Raw genomic sequence first — 21,133 nt, forward strand, 5'->3', positions numbered from 1 at the left:
AGCTAGGATTGTTTGTTTTTGAGTTGTGAGCTCATAGCTGGGATTGTTTGTTTTTTAGTTGTGAGCTCATAGCTGGGATTGTTTGTGATTGAGTTGTGACCTCATAGCTGGGATTGTTTGTTTTTTAGTTGTGAGCTCATAGCTGGGATTGTGATTTGAATTGTGAGCTCATAGCTGGGATTGTTTGTGATTGAGTTGTGAGCTCATAGCTGGGATTGTACGTGACTCATGAAGCAACGGATGCTCAAGGTTTATTAGAAATGTTGGAGATTTATTCTCTTTCTCGGAATTGTTACTAACTTTCTGTTTCTTTAAAGTCTGAGGGTTGGAATGATCATCACTGACATGACATTTCTGAGACTGAGACAAAGAAAATATACTTCTTTGAGCACTTCTGATTAGTTAATATGAACCAGTGTATGGCAATACACATGAAAAAGGAAGAGATGTATATCTTATAGTTAATAAGAACCAGTGTATGGCAATACACATGAAAAAGGAAGAGGTGTATATCTTATAGTTAATAAGAACCAGTGTATGGCAATACACATGAAAAAGGAAGAGGTGTATATTTTATAGTTAATATGAACCAGTGTATGGCAATACACATGAAAAAGGAAGAGGTGTATATCTTATAGTTAATAAGAACCAGTGTATGGCAATACACATGAAAAAGGAAGAGGTGTATATCTTCTAGTTAATAAGAACCAGTGTATGGCAATACACATGAAAAAGGAAGAGGTGTATATCTTATAGTTAATATGAACCAGTGTATACACATGAAAAAGGAAGAGGTGTATATCTTATAGTTCAATGTAAAGATATTTTTTGGTAAATAAAATCCACGAGCAATTTCAGTTTCCTTCACATGACTACTGACCGGTGACCACTAATGACATTACCTGCAATTAAGTTTAACACTTAATAGGCTCTCAAATTATTTTCTGGCGCAGATTTTCCCTTCAATAATTTTTGTTTGAAAATATTATTGCTATGTTCATCCTGTGGAAGAAGTTTCTGAGCTGCACGCAAGATTTCTTTTATATTTCTTTGAGATTTTTAGCACTGGAAAAAAAACATATGTTTCAGGATTTTGACATGAATTGAACTACACACACACACACACATATATATATATATATATATATATATATATATATATATATATATATATATATATATATATATATATATATATAATGCCCTTAAATGTTCCTCTAAAAACATCTGGAACAATGCAATAACAATCAAACATTACATAAAAAAATCTAAAAACCTGCTAAGTAATTCTGCCAAAATCATTTACTGTTAGGTCTCTCCTTTTTATCTCATATCCACCAAAGGTCAGTTGATATTTTTTAAAAAGACTTAAAAGCCATCATGGACCACTGTTGACCCCTTTATTATTCATACACCTTATACAACATCCTGTATCTGACTTTAAACTTTCCAGATTACAAGATAAATTATTAACATACTGTTGCATACATGTGTTTGTCTCTGAGTGCACCAGGATAACATTTCCAGTCTCCAGTAAAATAGTTCTCACTGGTGAAGCAATGTGTTGATAGACTGCACAGATATATTAAAAGAATTAATGTAAAAAAAATAAATTAATAATAATAATAATAATAATAATAATAACAACAATAATCTTTATAAAGTGTATTTACTGTTGACAACATTTAAATGGTATTTCTGTCCTACCACTGTAGAATCTGATGGGCAATAAAATGCAGATATTTGATCAAAACTTACTTCAACCAAGTCACAATTTATTCCCTCTTTCACTATCATAAACATCAAAGATAATTTCAGAACAACCTAACCTTGATTCAATTATGCACACCTAAGCATGACATCCATAGCTCTGCCCAGTTCCTCTTGATTTTGCATAGGTGTGATATTATTGGCAGATAAGGTGTAAACAGTAGTCTATATTAAATGTCAATCTCTCGTGCACGCAGTCAACTTATTATGGACAGCGCTCGCTTAAGTAGGAAACTATGTAGGTTAATTAAAATTGATACTCTGACCCAAATCAACATGCTTCATAAAAATGTACAGGTTGGAATTACCATGCCATGGAAACGAGTCAAACTCAAATACCCAGCTTCAAAACCCGATGAAACACGTCTATTGAAAACCTACTTGCCAAAGTATTTTTTCTAAAAACTGGAATAGTATAACTATTAGACCATGCTGAAATGGGCTACAGACAAGTATGATGTGTTACAACACATTAACCAGAAACAAAACAATCGTCAAATATGAAATTTAAGTTGTTTTATATATGTTGTATATTTAACCCTTACATTGTTTCTCATACCTGCATGCAATGCAGTATTAATCTTACTGCTTGCAATATGGATGATGGTATATAATGGTTAGTACATGTGAACACATTTAACCCCATCTGCAAGGGTTAGAAATCTATACACAAAGCAAAGCAATGAAAATTATTATTTTGAACAAAATTCTATGTAATAACATCATTATATACTTTACTTTGTATTTGTTAGATAACGGTCCCATCCTCTGATGATGTTCCCATACAGCTGGGTGTCTTCCAGATAACTTCCCTCAAATGCATATATTTGTCGCTCCAAATTTGCCAAGGTTTCCTGCAAATAATAATCATAAAAATAAAAAATAAAAATGCAAATTCTGACACTGACCATTTGTGATTCTGCCACTAAATATGGTAAAGCAAGTAGTAATGAAACCAACTACTTTTGCTGGTCAAGTAAGTCAATAAAAAAAGGAACAAAAACAACTTGTAAATATATAATTAATATTACAGAACAATAAATCATGTTTACAATGAGAACTGGTGTTTAAATGACTGACAAAACATCTCTATAACATTCTTTGCAAAAAGTTTCATTTGATTGAATCATTTATATCTATAGATGACAGTTGATAAATTTTTAATTTGTCATCCATAAGTGTATTAAACTTTCATAAATGATTATGGATAAAAATCAAAGATTTTGTGCTTCAAACAAGACCATCAAAAAAACACAAAGTACAATTAGTGTGTGTGTGTCATTTGGATTTTTAATGTAGCTTTAACAATTTTTCAGTCACATCGCTATGATGTCTGCAGCGTGGCAGTTTATAGCGATGTCTAACACTGGGGCATCTTGCCAGACATGTACCATGATGTCCCGCCCAGGCACATTATCCTGACACCAGGTCGACCAGTCCTGACACTAAGATCTTAATGCTGAGCGCTAAGTGAGGCAGCTGTTAGTATCATTTTTAAAAGTCCTTGGCGTGACATGGCTGGGGTCCGAACTCATGACCTCCTGCATCTGAGGTTAATGCTCTAACGAATAGGCTACCAGAGCAGTACAGTTAGAAAAGGTAATACATTTCCTTGGTCCTGCTAAACATAAATTAAAACACATCAATTGTGGCAAAAGATAGGTATTCTGTGTAAAATGCATATCAATTTTTAAAGCCCATACTGTCTTTAGAGATTTTTGTTGCTGTTTTGGTTACTCAATAAATTTATGTCATAAAGGAAGTGCTTCAGATTTTTTGTAATAGGGTGTAATTGTTGGGATAGCAGATACCCCATACTGTGGAGAGACTGTACTGGACACGCAGCATGACCTGCATGTACCTAAGAACTATTAAAAATCTGTCATAATTAACAATTAAAATGACACTAATTTACTCATTTGATTAAAAAGATAAACATCTGCTTAGGTGTCAGCAAATTATACTTAAAATTAATGGGAAAAATGTATGTTTCCTATTGCACTGGTTTAAACTTAGGGTAGGCAGGTAGGTTCTTTCTTTTTTCTTATTTTAAACCATATATATATTTAATGTTATTTATTTTTTTATTTTTTATTTTTTTTTACTATGAACAAAAATGCTCCAGGGTCAGCTATGAGAAACAGGGATGGTTGACCAACTGGAGAAATTTCTCTTTGGCCTAAAAGCTTTCAAAAGTCAAGTGGGATGGCAACTAGTCGACTGGCAATTCTGTTGTCAACTATGAAAACTCAACTTGTTGAAAGCCAAATAGTCAACTTGCTTCAGCATTAGAAGAAAGACCTGACAATACATGCTTTATTAAAATAAGTTCATCACAATACTAAAAGCAAGTTTATAATAACAATTCTGACTGACCAGTGATAATTTGGTTGAAAGAATATACTATTTTAATTAGTTTCAACATTCACATGTGAGCACAATTAATCTTCTTATTTTAATATTTGTGGACTGCTACGTGTCTCGGCTCGAATAAACTGTAACACAGAAAGAGTGAAAACAACAAGCTTTTTAAAATTTATCAAATTTATTTTCCTGGAAAAATTCTGCAAAAATGAAAAAAAGGAGAAGAACTTAATTTCAAGAATCAATTTCAAAAATAATCTAAGAATAATCCAAGAATTATTTTGCAAAAGTCCTAGTAATAAATTATCTAATAATTTCAAGTTCGAATCCTGATGGAAAATCCAAGATGGATGATGATGACGTATGCTGTAGTCAGTACTGTGCTTATCTACAGTTCCTTGTAGAAATATAAATGTCACTCCGGTGTTGGAAATCCAAATTAAACTTGTAAGCAATGTCTTTCCAAAATTTATGTGTGAGCATTCCTTCAGAGAAACAAGAATTAATCCTTTTGAAATCCAACTGATCTGAAGAAAATTATAACTCAAAATCTGGCTACAACAAAATGACTTGACATCAGTGTAACAAGCTAAAAACTGAGAAATATCTCTCTATGCATCTCTATTAAAACTAACAAATGCGCAGTAATGGAAAAACTGGTATTGCGAAATCGAAAGGGGGATCACATGATCGTGTTTATGTCACGTACACCAAAAATGACCATGACGAAAACCAATTAATTTAAAATAAAATAGAACTTGTTTACGAAGGTTCTACAAATTCTGAAACAAAGTAAAGATTTAAATCAACACCTGGTGTTCACGAAAGAATGATTCAGGTCAACTGATTTTCTGGAAAAATATCATCTCCAGTGAATAAATTTACATTAAAATAGCATATAATAGAGAAAAGAAATTTAAAAACTGACAAACAATTATAAATATGAATTAAATCAGATATATGTAACACAATCAAATTTAGTTTAACGAGTCACGTCATGTCATGCTTGAAGAACAAAACAGTAGCCTACCCAAAAAAACAGATGTGACAAATATGGTTAAATAAAAATTGTATACTTCTGTCGAGAACATTTTCATATGTGGGACTTTGAACTAATTTGTGGGAGTTCTTGTGCATCACTGTTCTCCAAGTGTGCACATTCGTACAAATTTTGCACGAATTGTGCAATGGCACATGCTGATAGCATCTTTGTTTAATTACTACATATCAATGACTTTTGTGCAAAATTTGTTGCTTTGCTAGTAGTTCTTGTTTGTCATGCAGGGAATTGGCTGCACTAATTCCTGATTGGTGGTTGTTGTTGTTGTGGGGTGTAACGCCATTTTTCAGCACACGATAGGCTATACATGGCAGCCAGTATTAATGGTGGACGAAGAACCCGAGAAAACTCTGAAAAAAACCACCGACCCATGAGAAGCTACTGACAAGCTTTCTCACAACCTACAACTGGCCAAATCCGAGACTTGAACTCATGCAGACAGAGGTGAGATGGCAGTGATCCATAAGGAAAAAACCTTTAGACCACTCTGCCAATCAGGGACCCTCCTTTCAAATCAACCAGAGCAGATAAGATGAAATTTAATGTAGAAAATTTGTTTAAATATTAAATAAGTAAAGTCCTTGATTATACATGTGGAACGTGCTTGGATTGTATCCTATATGCTGAACATGCTGCTGGGTTAAACTAACTGGCATGGAATGTGAGAGGGCACAATATGAAATATGTCATTGAGTTAATTTGCAGATGGCAAGTGACTATTCTCAAAAGTCTTTTTCTTTTTTATTAATAAAAATGAGTGCAGTGGACTGCAAATACTGTTTCTGAGTAATTCTATATTTAAAGAATAATAAGGCAAACTAATAATAATTATTTATGGCTGTTGAAGACGAATATAACTTACATACAGTATCATTTTGTATCGATTCTCCATCCCTTGTATTGATATGTGTATCACTGCAGCAAAAGTATTGATGCATCGTTTCACCCCTAATAAGTTTCAGTATTTTTCTAAGGTTTAATTGTATTTCACTAATCATTTAATCATCTGACATCAAAATATGCAAAAGCAGACAAAGTGATGGTCTTGAACATTATAAACTGTCATCTCTCTTCACTCACTTCTTCGAACTTTTCCCTGTTCTGACACAAGACACTTATTTTTAAAGCCAGCATGGACCATGATCATCAGATAAACAAAATGTTAATTACATTATCTCTCTCGTATCAAATGTAAATGTCAGAAACACAACTTCAAGATCTGTTAATTATTTCTTATTATATTAACGCTATTTTTGTAAACAGAAGTACATGTAACACCTATTTCATGACATCAAATGCTATTATTTTATCAAAGTAAACACTAATGCAGCATACCGTACTGCATAAAGTATACTGTAAAGACAGTTTAAATAATAATTCATTTTAGATGCAGGTTAATATATTTTATTTCTTTTACATGTAACGACAAGCAAATAGTTATCCAATGCACTGGAATTGGTAAAATGAACCTAAACTTTATTTAGGTATTCCAAGCACTTTTAGGATATCAGCAAATACAATTAAAAGCACTAAGCTTTTGTTACCATCCTTAACACCGTAATATGAAAATATAATGCTGAAAAAACATGTAAATTGGTCAAATACTTTTCAAGATATGACCTTTCAAAGTTTTGAGAAACTTTGTGCGATCCCCACAGAAAATGCAATTACCATCAACTTTACTGCAAAGCTAGACAAGTTCCTTGTTATTCAGCAAATGCAAGCACTAGTCATACAAAAAATTCCTTTTTATCAGGTTCACTCTAAAACAGTAAAACTAAAGAGGGCAGCCTTACTGGAAAAGCCAGAAATTCTGCTGTTTATACAAAAATAAAGTATAATGAACATGCTTTAAAATGATATCAAACTTATATTTTAAAACTGAGATTTACCTGAAAAATTGTCATTTTGTAGTTTTCATAATGTAAAATTTGAAGCAAAAACAAAACCGATTTACACAGTAAAATCAAAATGTAGGTTGTTCTCTCTGCTTTACAATGGTGCTACATATAGTAACATGGGAAATACCACACATAATCCCAAGCCTGACAATAACATGTAAAATGTCAATGTTCGGATGAACTGCCACTGTACAAATTATGCCCTTTACATACCTACACAAACATACATTTAAATATAAAAACAAAAGAAAAACACAAAGATTTATGTATAAAAGGAAAGAAGAAAAGTAGTTTCTGTGACAAATGCATATATTTATTGATTTTATGAATAGTGATGGCACAAAATTTATTGTTCAAAATGTCCTTATACCCTGCTGGCAGCCCACTGACGTGGTCAGCTAGAGCAGCTTGGAACACCTACTTTATTTAAATCAATAACTTGGTGGAATGTTGTCAATTTGTTTCAGACTTTTCAAGTGGTGGCTTCGAGTACAATCAAAGATTAGGATATATGTATTTCTAACTTCATGCTATCCTATTATGTTTCATATCAATTCCATTTGGGTAAACCAAAAACAACTGGTTCAAGTTTACTCTTAAAACAAGGCCAATGTTTAACACTTAAAACCAGACAAACTGTAAGATTTTGATTATTCTTGTTTGTGATGATGGCTGTTCCATTAAAATATACCTGGGACATAGGGAAAGCAATTTGAATGTGTAACATCACCCATAATTTTTTTATATCTTTGGCTTATAATGTCTGAAGAGTAAGACCACCTTGGTATATAGTTTTATTTTAAAACAGTCCCTCCCCTGGGTACAATATATGCTGAAATGAACAGACCTATAAAAAAAAAAATCACAAAAATTTGTGAGAACTGTACACATTACTTAAGTCAAAGATATATGAAAATTAGTGATCATCACCTTTCTGTCACTAGGCAACACAAGTTGAAGCACAGCTTCAATGACCATTTTATAACAAAATAAATGACTGTAACCTATTACCCAGTCTTATCAACAACATTTCAATTTTTTTGTCAAGTTTTACCTTTTAAACAACAAAAATCAAAAACAAAGTTCAATATCTTACTAAAATTAATTGGGGTTTTAGAGTCATATTTTTTGTTTTAAAATAAGATTTAAGTCTTTAGCTCTTAGGGTAACATATTCATATTCTGACCAGTAGGGTAATTATGACACTGGATGTATGTCCTGCTGTTTACAACAAAGATACACAAATTAGTAAAGATGTTTCCAGGCGACAAGGGAAACACGTTACAAAATGACATAACTGCCTCAGTATTCTCTCTTCCATGCGAGTTCAGAAGCAGCATTCATAAAAAATGTTATTCAGGACCCAAGTCAGGCATCACTCATCCAATATTTATATAGCTTTCAATCACATAATAATTATGTTATTGTAGCTTAAACATAATAATGTGTCTCGCTTAAAAAGTATGTGTGCATGTGTGATTTGGATTATTATACCACCCTGGCACATTATCCTGACACCAGGTCGACCAGTTCTAACACTAGCCTCTTAATGTTGAGCGCCAAGCAAGGCAGCTGTTATTACCATTTTTCTAAGTCTTTGGTATGACTTGACCAGGGATCGAACCCACGACTGCCCACAATTGAGGTGGACGCTCTAACCATTAGGCCACCAGAGTGGTTGCTTAAAATGTAAAAATTGCACCAGTTTTATGACAAATAACAATAAAATGCAATGTTCTGTATAGTGGTCGGATTCACTCCAGGTTCTTTTTCGTAAGCGGGCAATTCTGACCAAGAACACAAGCTCAAAGAAAATGTAGAATTATAATTAGTTTGTATTGAACTTTAAAGAGAAAAAAAAAAGTTTAATTCTCTGCACAATTATCTCTATAACAACATCCACAATTATCTATATAACCATATTGCTTTCTATCTCCCTATCTGAAACAAATAATAAAAACAATTTAAAGCTTTTAAATATGACAAGATAAACAAAATCTTTGTATTTTAATGACAAACTTGTATATGTAAGGTCCATATATGGTTGCCGGAATTACACATATCAGAGGTCAAAATAAGCCACAACACGGTCAGATTTACCCCAGCATATTAGTTATAATAACATCACTTTCAGTAAGAATTCAAATTATATATACTTCAATAATGAAGTTGTCTATCTCATGTCAACAACATCAGTGGTTGGAATATGACCAGATTACCTTAGACTAATAACAATTTCTTAGCTTAGCTGACAATATGAATTTAATTTACAATATCCACCCTGCCCCAAAATCTTGATCCCTTAGGTACCTACTGTAAGTAAGGTTTTCTAAAATCTTAAGTATTATCATAGGTGAATCATGTTTTTTATTTAAGTTTGTAGTATAAATTTTAATTATGTATGTACTATATACACACACTATGTTAATGTTATTTGGTTGCTGTATGTATTACTTCTACTTTGTTATTTGTTGTTCCAACCTAAATATATTTATTATTAAAACTACATGACAAAAATTAAAAATCAGATAGTGCTATCTAAGCACAGTCCTACAATGTAAGACCTCGACCCTGATGTTTATGTTTTGGACTTCGGGGTCTCACTGACTAAATAACGGCGCTGTGTAGCATGTTTTGATGTCGACTAACATTAATACATTGACCTTGCTTTAATAAAAGAATATATACCACTGACGTTTCCAAACGGCGTTATATCAGCCTTATAATCTTCTCATTACTTTACTCAAACCGTTGATATTTTCCAGCACTGAACTGTTCAAATTTGGCGCCAAATCCATCAAACTACATTTAAATACGCAATATTTAAAAATAAATGTGAACATCTGAATAGAAATTCAAAGTACCATGTGGCTATTAAAACCATTCGAAGTTTATAACAAGTAAAAATTTCATATATGTCAATTAAAAATAACTTCTTGCACATATTTTTGGCGTAATTTAATGAACCGGAAATAACAATCAATGCAAAACCCCAATCATGGAACGGGGGAAAAACAGGTATGGTTCCTTAGCTCTGCCTGAACTATGACCCAGCTTAAATATCAGGATTAAAATACACTAATTCTATGTATGAATACATTCATAATACCGCTATTTCTGCTCTTCTTCGAACCAATTCATTCAATTCCGTTCTCGTGTCGATTATATTTGAAGCCTTGGTCGCCATCTTAATTGAACTTGGGTTTCATAATAATGGTACGGGCTGGCGCATCTACCACGGACACGGGTAATGCGCTAGCAAAAAGTACTAAGAAATCAAATGAAATAGGAGTATTGTGTCGATTATCAGTGTTGTTGTCATGTAAACACATACAAGGCTAAGAATAAATTGGGATTACCAAGGGGTCTTTGAATTCTTTCTTTTTTCTGTTTACCTGATTTCCTGTTTTGATTTTGATTTATTTGTAATTTAATTTCCTTCCATTGCATGTTGTCAAATTGCACCCTGAGTATGCTGATGTCTTTGTTTTTGTTTAGAAAGTATTTTAACACCTTATCTGTAATATCATACCAAAGAAATGGGAGCTAAAGTTACTTTGTCAAAGGACAAAACGAAGCAGCCAATCCGAGCTGGCCTGTGCAGGTACCAACCAGCGAACCATGGGGGGGGGGGGGGGGGTATAAGTTTGAAGCTTAACGAGCTGAAACTACTGCGGCTCCCAATAAATATGTAAAAGAGAGTAACACTCCGGTATTTGCCTTGGGCAGTTGCAACAGAAGGAATTAAAGAAAATTGTTTTGGGTTTGTTCTGTTTTTATTTTTTTATTTGTTTTCTTTCTTCCTTTTTTTTAATAGATGATAAAATACGATCACGAAACACTTGCAAAACAGTTCTCCATGATGGACTCTAGAACAAGGCTTAGAAACTGTATATCGCAGTTACATTCCAAAGTTTATAAATAACTAGATTATTTTTGCGGCATGTAACAAATTATTTTATTTGTTCATTTTTTTTCTACATGGAGAAAATAAGACGAATAAAGAGAATCTTCGACATAAATTGACGTCTGGTTCAATCAATACGAGGCGTCTGACGTCTGATTCAATCAATACGAGGCGGGGACGTGTTCTGCATTACTCTGATTTTATCAATAATTTGTAAAATTGTGTTTGGCAAGATGCTTACTTTCAACAAAACCATAGTTATTCATGTGTAAACCTTCTGGAAAATTTCCTTCTCACCTGCAACAATATTTTCATTGGGGTTTTATAATTACCTAATAGTCAAACTGTGTTACCTCATATACAATTCTTTAGTAAGTCAGCGTTTGTATTAGCATTAAAGTTAGTCCATCGTATAACTCTTTCAGACTTTAAATACAATGTATATTGATCATCACCAGCGGCTTAGCTAGGACATTTGGGACCCTATGCGTGCCTCTTTACAAACTTTACCTATGGACTCCTACTGAATATATAGCGTAACAAAAAAAAAATATTGTAGGCGTTATGCAATGCATACTCTTGCCATACGATAGCTACGTCACTAAATATCAATATAATTTATTTACGCAACATTAGACTGGTACATTTCACTTTGCTGAAGACTTACTTGAAAATATAAACGAATCGACAGATTAATCGTGTGTTTTGTTAAATGTGTAATTTTTTGAATTCTCATTGCTGTAGTGAAAAGGATAACCTGTGCGGAACTTCTGTCCAAATTAATAAGACAGGTTATTTGCATTTGCAAGGGTTATAATGGTCACCCATCCAGGTATGGTGAATTTTACGGGTTCTTCGATTTCTTCCACCACTGGCATAATGTTCACCAACTTAGGTCCAGAATTTCCTATTAGTAGTGAAGTGGGGCACCCTACGTACAATGGGAATTAGCATTACAGGGACCCCTGGGTCAATCTACGTACAATGGAAATTTAACATGGCGAAAAATCGTGGGTCAATCTACGTACAAGGGGAATTTAACATGGGAATAAATCGTGGGTCACTCTACGTACAAGGGGAATTTAACATGGGATTTTTTTTAAATTTTAAAAAAATTTTTTTTAAAAAAGGGGTAGGCAATGGAAAGGCTATCTCTTTTCGAGAAATATGGCTGGCCCTGAAAAGGGCCTTTGGGTTTTATGTTAATGTATTCATTAACATAAATGGCACCGCATTGGTCTTCTTCTTGTCCTTAGGCTGCGTCTTACTGTTGGTCCGTACATCAGCACTCTTTTCAGGCATCCTTGTCTTTCTACGTAGATCCTACGTATCCACAGGCTGGTGTTTGTCCTGTGGACAACGGTCCACTTCGATCGGACATACATGAGCAAGTCTGTCCGAAACATCATGGAAGACACAAGGGTGGATGACTCAACTGTAGTCCACATCTTGAAGCGACGAGAACAGGTGAATCAATGCATTGAACGGCGCTTATTTATAGGCGGAGGAAGGATTGAAACGGATTGAGTTCATTTACCAATCCGAACACGCGTTACAGAATTCAGTCAGCTCGCATCCAATCCGAAGAGAGCAGTCTGTGACGTCACGTAGTCAATATAGATTCGCTAGCGCTTGTGTGCAGTCAATCTATGCGACAGTGATTCAACATGACGGAAACTCAGAAAACGATCCAGTGGGGTGCACCAGCAGGGGAGACTGCCCAAGGGAACCCGGACTTACTTTCAGAAGAGGTGAATTGGGATTTTGTGGATTTTCTCTCCTCGCAAGAATTTGTTCCGGAACCTTCGTTACTTTCTTCATTACCGCAAGTGGAGAATTTTAGACAGAGACAGAAAGAAGAATTGGAGAAATTTATACAACGACAAAAGGAAGCGGAACAGACTTTTCTCCTACAGCAACAGCAACAAGAAGAAGAGGTAAGAAAAAAACAACAGCAACAACAGCAAGAAGAAGTAGCAGCAAAGAAACAAGAGGGTGAAAATCAAACGGTCACGGTACTGTTGGACATTTTAGCGGAGTTAAGAAGTCTGAAACAAATGTATCAGACTTCTTTATCACGACCGAAGAGAATACGACCTTCCCGAGCTAAACACGTCAACCCTGTGACTAAGCCTACCGTACCACCCTTAGTGATTTCAACCCAATCATCATCATCATCAACATTACGCAGTCCAGAAGTAGGCCTTGGCCGTGGCAAAGGCTTAAGGCAGTTAAAATTGATTGCTTAAACTCACCCCTACACCATGAAGAAAAAAGGCCCTTTTCAGGGCCACCCACATTTCTCGAAAAGAAATACAATTTCAATTTGCCAATAACTCAAAAAAAAAAACTCACCCATGTTACCCTTTTAATACGTGTCTGTGTATGAGTGCGTGAGTGTAGCTTCTTATTTTAAAGTCACAACTCAAAGACACTTACCTTATATCATTCATTTATTCTTTTCTCCATTTTTTACAATCCAATTCACAATTTATAACACAACACTTTAATAAAAAGTTCATTAATTTCTTCTTTTCTCCTTGTTTAGTCTCTCTGTTTTTTGAATTTCTTCACCGTCACACTCTTTTCCTCTTCTTCCTCCTCGCTTTCTTCCCTTCTTCTTTTTTTCTCCTGTTTCTTTTTCTTCACCTGTCTTCTTTCTTCCTCAGAAGAATCCCTCTCTTCCTCTGAAGAATCCCTCTCTTCTTCTGAAGAATTCCTCTTTTCTTCTGACTCCTCTTGTTTCTTTTTTGGGCAATCTGGAGACCAATGTCCTTTTTCTTTACAATAATAACAGGTATCTTGACTTTTGTCTTTTTTATCCCCTGTTTTTTTTCTTTTTTGACGGTCTGGACACTCTGAAGACCAATGCCCTTTCTTCTGACAGATATAGCAAGTATCTTGACTTTTATCTCTAAAGGAAGGAGAGTAGTCCGTAGGCTGGTCTGAAGAGAATTTTCTAATGACCCCTCGCAAAGCTCTGACGAAACGTTCCATCTGGTCAGTCTCTTCCATCGTTGTGCTCGGCTCGAGAGTGAAATGAATAGTGAAAGGACAAGACACACACCCTTTTATATACGCTGGTCTGCTATGACTATAAAGTAGTTTATGGTGTTTGAACTTGAGTCATTTGACTTTTTGCTTTCAAGATGAAACGATCCCATTCATTCGAGAAGAAAGAAGAAGAAAGTAAGAGGCAGAAACGTGATCTATCGCCTCGTACCAGGGCTGAGATCTTGGCACAAATTCATGCCAGTGATTTTGAAGAGGACATGAGTGAACCAGAATCCGAACCCTCTAAACCAAGTTCATCACCCTTAGTTAACCCTGAAAATTACTATTCCATTCGAGAGACGGAAAAGCGCTCCTCTAGAAAATTTAGAACCACGGCTTACAAATACACGGTGAAGTTTAAAGATTTCAAGGCTGAAGTGCCGTTAGAGAAAGCAGAAGGGTTCATCACTGAGGTGTGGGATTCTTTGCTCACTGCACTCAAGCGACAATGTCAACCCAAAGAAGACGATCGCTTGAGACTTTCCATACAACACGACGGTTTGAAATCCCCTGTTTGGATCGAGTTTAGCACCCCTGCAGAATTAACTGCTTCCAAAGTCATGGACAAGATTCAACACGTACAACAATCTAATGATCAGTTTGACATCACCGATGGTAAAGCCACACTGGACATGACCCACGTCTCTCCTCCTCAAGGGACTGGACGCAAAAAGATGTTATTGGTGGACGACCTTCGCAACACCAAAACGAGTCTCGTCCGAATTAACAACCCTCATGACCAGATGTGTTTAGCCCGTGCCATCGTGGTGGGACGAACCTATGCCAACAAGAACGACACGGTAGAATGGAAAAGAACCTGGAACACTATTCAACGTTCCGACCGAGCCAAACAACGAAACGAAGCAGAACTCCTGTTACAACAAGCCGGACTGCCCAAAGACACACCCTGTGGCATTCCCGAGATGCAAAAATTGCAAGATGTCCTAGCTCCACGATACACCTTGAAAGTGCACCCTCAAGAAATGCGCGGGCCTCTATTGTTTCGAGGCCAAGATTTTAAGGACGGAAAATACATTCACCTTTATCATCACGATGACCATTTCGATACCATTACCAGTATCACTGGATTCCTGGGATATGTTTATTATTGTGAGAAATGTGACTATGGTTATAATAATCGAGAGCAACACAAACATTGTGGATGGAAATGCTCAGGATGTTTGGCCTCTCCACCCTGTCTGAGCGAAGAACCAGTGCCTTGTTCAACTTGTCTGCGCACGTTTGTCAGCCCTACCTGTTACCAGCAACATTTGAAGACGCAAGGTTCACAGAAGAAATGCGCTTGTCAACTGCTGAGATTGTGCCCTACGTGTGGACAAGGCATACTTACCAATAATGCCAAGGCACACGTATGTCGAGGAAAGAAAAAATGTCACATTTGTCACCACATCGTGGACTTGGAACACCAATGTTACGTGCAAAAATACCAACCCCCACCAGAGAAAGAGGACGGTCACAAGAAGAAAGGCAATTTCATCTTTTTCGATTTCGAATGCATGCAAGAGACCGGCATTCACATTCCTAATTTTTGCGTGGCTCATCGAGCGTGCGAGAAGTGCATTCAAGAACCTATCTTCAGTCATTGCCCTCACTGCAGCAAGATTCCTGGAGGACGTGAAAAAATCTTTCGGGGACCGAACACGTTAGCCGATTTTGCACAATGGGTCTTAGACCCCATCGACAAGACGTGGAGCCAAGAGGACATCGAACGTTACGGAGATTGTCATCGTCATGCCACGGTGATGGCTCACAATTTCTCCGGATACGATGGACAGTTTCTTTTGAGGTACTATACGGAACAAGGCACCGAGCGTCCTAAAGTGACTTTGAACGGAGCCAAAATCATTTTCATGCAAGTGGGACAAGTACAGTTTAAAGATTCGATGAGCTATTTGGCCATGCCTTTGAGTCGAATGCCTAAAACGTTTGGAATGACAGAAATGGCTAAAGGGTACTTTCCACACTTTTTCAATACGGAAGCCAATCAACACGCCGTTCTACCCCATTTACCTGAGGCTCACTATTACGACCCCGACAACATGCGTACCGAACAACGAGAAGCTTTCTACGCTTGGTACCAGGCTCACGCTTCGGACCCTTTCGACTTTCAGGAAGAAATGCTAAAGTATTGTCGTTCCGACGTGGACATTTTACGGCGTTGCTGTGGAAAATTTCGAGAACTGTTCATGGAACACGGAGGGGTCGATCCTTTGAAAGAAGCTTGCACCATTGCCAAAGCGTGTTCCTTAGTGTATCGACAACGATTCATGCCTGAAAACACCGTGGCTGTCATCAGTCCTCAAACGACCCACTTTGTCAAACGTCAATACTCGGTCAAAGCCCTACGTTGGTTACATTACTTGTGCGACAAGGAAGACAAGTGGATTCAGCATGCCCGCAACGGAGGGGGCGAAAAGACCATCGGAACATATTCGGTAGATGGCTGGGACTTAGAAAACCCCAAGATCGTGTACGAGTTTAACGGTTGCTTATTTCACGGATGTCCCGTCTGTTACCCTGACCGTGGTACTAAAAATCAGTTTTTGCAACGAACCATGGAAGACTTGTACCAGGACACTTGTCAGCGACGCCTAAAGTTAGAACAGGAAGGATACCAAGTGGTGGAAATGTGGGAACACGAGTACGATCACCGTATGAAAACCGATCCCGAGTTTAAACGCCTCGTGGAAAGTTACCAGTTCATGGACCCGCTGAACCCGAGGGATAGTTTGTACGGAGGAAGGACCAATGCCACCTGTTTGCTGTACCAAGCCGACGAAGAGAAAGGAGAAGAAATCAAATACTTGGACGTGTATTCGCTGTATCCCTACGTGTGCAAATATTGTCACTTTCCTGTAGGGCACCCGCAATTGCTGACGGAACACATCGACCTGGTCAACATTCGACAATACGAAGGCTTGATCAAGTGCAAAGTTTTGCCTCCCACGAACCTCTACCATCCCGTCTTACCTCACCATTGTCAAGGCAAACTGATGTTTCCCTTGTGCCGTACTTGTGCCGAAACGTGCAACCAAGACCAGCCTTGTCAGCACAGCCAGGAAGAACGGGCCTTGACGGGAACCTGGGTCAGCGTGGAATTGTTCAAAGCTCTGGACATGGGATACCAACTGTTAGAAGTGTACGAAATTTGCCACTTTCCCAAGACACAACAATACCGCAAGGGTGACCCCACGCAGAAAGGCATTTTCGCAGACTACGTGGATGCCTTTTTGAAACTGAAGCAAGAAGCTAGCGGCTATCCTTCCTGGTGTCACACTCCCGAAGACCAAATACAATTCAAAGAGAAATATTACGAACAAGAAGGTATCACTTTAGACCACATCGAGAAAAACGAAGGCAGGCGATCGTTTGCCAAAGTGATGTTAAATTGCTTGTGGGGTAAAATGGCACAACGACCGTGTTTACCCAAGACGGAATATTTGACAGAACCTTCCCGCTACTTCCAGATGATTCACGACAAAACCAAATACATGAAACACGTGGACGTCGTTCGAGAGAATTTAATCTTGGTCAATTACGAAGAAGATCTGGACTTTGTACAAGACGACCCTTTTGGAAATGTCATCATTGCGGCTTACGTGACAGCCCATGCTCGCTTAAAATTGTACGAAGCTTTAGAACTGTTAGAAGAACGCGTCCTGTACTTTGACACGGACAGTTGCATTTACATCCATCACCCGATTCAACATCACCCTAGCATCGAAGGAGACCGTTTAGGAGCCTGGACAGACGAGCATCCCGACCACAAGATTCTAAGTTTTGTCAGTGGCGGTCCCAAAAATTACGGCTACCAATACCGTGACAAACAAGGAGAAGTGCACACGACGTGCAAAGTGAAAGGACTGACTCTGAATTATCGTACCAGTCGAGTGGTCAACTTTGGGGTATTGAAAGAAGCCTTGCAATCGGGAGAGGATGGAAACTTTAAAGTGACCACCTTTCAACCGAACAAGATTGTACGTTTACCCACTCACCACATCGTCAGTCGACCCTTGGAAAAAGTCTATCAAATCGTGTACCAGAAGCGAGTTCGACTTCCCAATCATTTCACCTTACCGTATGGACACGTTGGTATAAAACATTGGTTGTAAGATAGTTACCCCACCAGAAAGATGACTTCGCCACAGCAAGAATCGAGTGAGAAACCCGATGAGAACTCCAAGTTCAAACCCTACCATTTTCCATTCTTCTTACCTGACTATTGTGATTGTGCCCGTCGATTGGACACGTTTCAGAAATGGCCTACGGATAGGGAAGGATTACCTTCTTCGCATGTTTTAGCTAGAACAGGATTTGTCTACTTGGGACCTGAGTCAGGATTGGGATACGAGGTACAGTGTTTTGCTTGCGGACTGAAGTTACGAATGGATCTATGTATCTATAAAGATTCAGCTATTCTGGAACATACTCGATGGTCTCCGCACTGCCCTTACCTTTCTATGGCCTTTCCACCCATCACACTACGGTACAATGTTGACGGTACCTTAGAGACGGTACCTTCCAGAACAAGACATAAAAAACGTAAAAAAGGAAAGATGTACAAGCTGGAGACTGCATTGCGACTAGTATAAAAAGGGGGCTATGGTCAAGATCGATAGTTCATTGTGACTACCAAGACCGAGCGAACAAGATGAATACTTTGAAAAAGACATCGTTCCAGTTTGGGGATTGTAAAAAAGTTGTATCTTCCTCTAGTGTGACTAATACTGGATGGATAAGACCCATGCATTGCGACGGAAAATGTCCGGAAGGAAACTGCGATTGTCCATGTGGTTACCATTGTAATTGCGTAACGGAGTTTGCAGACGAGTGCGATTGTGAGCCTTGCGATGGGACCGATGCTGTACGTTGTGACCTGAGCGATGCCGTAAAGCATCATGGGAACTTTGTTCTCACTGCCCCTGTCATGGAAAGTGATGCTGTGCGTGTCAAACCTGAGGGATGCGAAAGCGATGCTGCTCGTCCTCTTGGACATTTTACTGGGTTTCGTTTTAAAGGGGAATGTCGACCTTCACGTTTACCTCCCTACGGATGTCATCCAGCCCTGAGCAAACTCCTACCCATTTCACTCAACCCTCATCGAAACGAACCTGTGAAAAACGAATATTCGTTTCCTGTGCGTTCGTCGGAATACTGCGACTTTGAAAATCGTCTTCAATCGTTCAAAGGAAAATGGCCAAAGTATCTGGGAGGACCGACCCCCGAAGAATTAGCCAGAGCCGGATTTTTCTACTTGGGCGAAGGAGATAAAGTCAAGTGCTTCAGTTGCGGTGTGTCACTTCACCACTGGGAACCGCAAGATTCGGCCTTCGTTGAACATGCTCGATGGTCACCGAATTGTCATTACTTACCCTTAGTGGGACCGAGACATTGAAGTAACTTTTTACCATAATCATCTGTTCATGGATACTTTACAAGAGAACATTCGTGCTTTGCCTGTGGAGTTGAGAGAACGCATTTACCGAGAGCTGGTCAAAATACAAGTGAAACGTAAAGAACAATTGCATCCGATACGTCACCGGTGTTTGAACCACTGGTACCTGAAGGCTATACAAGGACTGATTCAATTGAAAGTGTTCCATTGGACAGACATTGATCAACGACCTTCTGGTTATAAAAAGGAATGGTTTGGTATGGACGATTGTAGTTACTACATTGTAAACGTACTGCATCGAATTCCAGAGGAAGAGTTAACGAATTACAAACTTTTTGAACACAATGTCAACTTGGTGAAAGAGGAAACTTCTGAACGAATTGTAATGTGTAGATTAGTGACTCAACGATTTAAATTCGACACTGAAGTGAAACCATGTTTGTGCAAAGAGTACATTTCTTGTGTCAGACCAAAGAGGATTTAGTATGACCTATTCATGGATACTTTACAAGAGAACATTCGTGCTTTGCCTGTGGAGTTGAGAGAACGCATTTACCGAGAGCTGGTCAAAATACAAGTGAAACGTAAAGAACAATTGCATCCGATACGTCACCAGATCTTTAACCACTGGTACCTGAATGGTATAAGAGAACTGATTCGTCAGAAATTCTTTCAATGGTCAGACATTGTTCAACACTTTGAGGTCGCTAATGATCGACATGTTCATGATTATGATTACTTCGAGATTCACCTAGTGCAATGCATTGAGGAAGACAAGTTAAACGATTACCAACATATTTTACGTGGAATCTACTTAGAGGAAGAGGAAACACCTAAACGAACTCTGACGTTTCGGTTACAGTATGCAAGATTTAGATTCCCTACTGGAGAACGAAGATCTCTGGCTAGAAAGTACGTCTATTGCATCCGAAAAAAAGAGAATATAAAAACAGGCTGCCATGCCACGGTTTATGTCACATGTCATCCAACAGATTCCGTGGAAGGAACTCAATGACCATATTCAAACCGTGGATCATTACCATCAATTATTACAAGAACTGTATCCATTCAATTTTGGACGACAAGTGGTGTGTGTCTTAGTGACTTGTTTTCTGGGATTTCGTTTACCAGCCGATTCTTTGTGGACTCTTTACGATCAGTACTTACCACCTCCATGGCCTTAAATGGTCACGAAAAACTCCTTTTGCTCAAAGCCTTGCGTTTTCATCTGGATACTTCTCGACCTCAACAGGAAAAAAAGATTCGTCAACTTTTAGCGACCCAAGACGTGTATGACGATGTGTGTGTAGCTTGTGACTTACACCCTCATTGGACAGATGTTCGTGATTGGAAAAAGGGGGGTTTTGAGGCTTGGACCCAAGAAGTGGCCCAGTATGCACAAGAGTTGTTCAAGGAAAAAAGTTACTTTTCAACCCGTGTTAGTGACGGTGCCAGAAGAACCCGTCACCGAGAACAACCACTCGCTTCAGGACAGGACTGTCATGGACATCCCTGAAAGGTCATTCCGGGAGGACACTTGTGTGACAATACCTCATGTAGAGACTGTAAGAACATTACACACTGTCCCTAGGACATCTTGGTTAACCAAAACATGTTGTACAGACACTTGTTTATATTCCACTTTGATCGCTTTGCTGTGT

At 37.8% G+C, this 21,133-nt stretch overlaps 1 protein-coding gene across 2 annotated transcripts in view; it reads right to left on the reverse strand.

Moving 5' to 3' along the window:
- LOC149801063 (chromatin modification-related protein MEAF6-like) overlaps positions 1–10,291 on the reverse strand; it is a 44,609-nt gene extending 34,318 nt beyond the window's left edge. For both annotated transcript variants that reach the window (XM_089955098.1, XM_089955097.1), the window contains exons 1-2: positions 10,205–10,291; positions 2,509–2,624 (exon numbers count right to left, since the gene is read on the reverse strand). In XM_089955098.1, coding sequence (XP_089811224.1) covers positions 2,509–2,624; positions 10,205–10,282 — 194 coding nt within the window. In that variant the 5' untranslated portion in view covers positions 10,283–10,291. The remainder of the gene's footprint in view (positions 1–2,508; positions 2,625–10,204) is intronic.
- Between the last annotated feature and the right edge of the window lie 10,842 nt (positions 10,292–21,133).

Source organism: Sinohyriopsis cumingii, chromosome 4 (genome assembly GCF_028554795.1).
Source record: "Sinohyriopsis cumingii isolate HCF-2022 chromosome 4, ASM2855479v2, whole genome shotgun sequence".
Lineage (NCBI taxonomy): Eukaryota > Metazoa > Mollusca > Bivalvia > Unionida > Unionidae > Sinohyriopsis > Sinohyriopsis cumingii.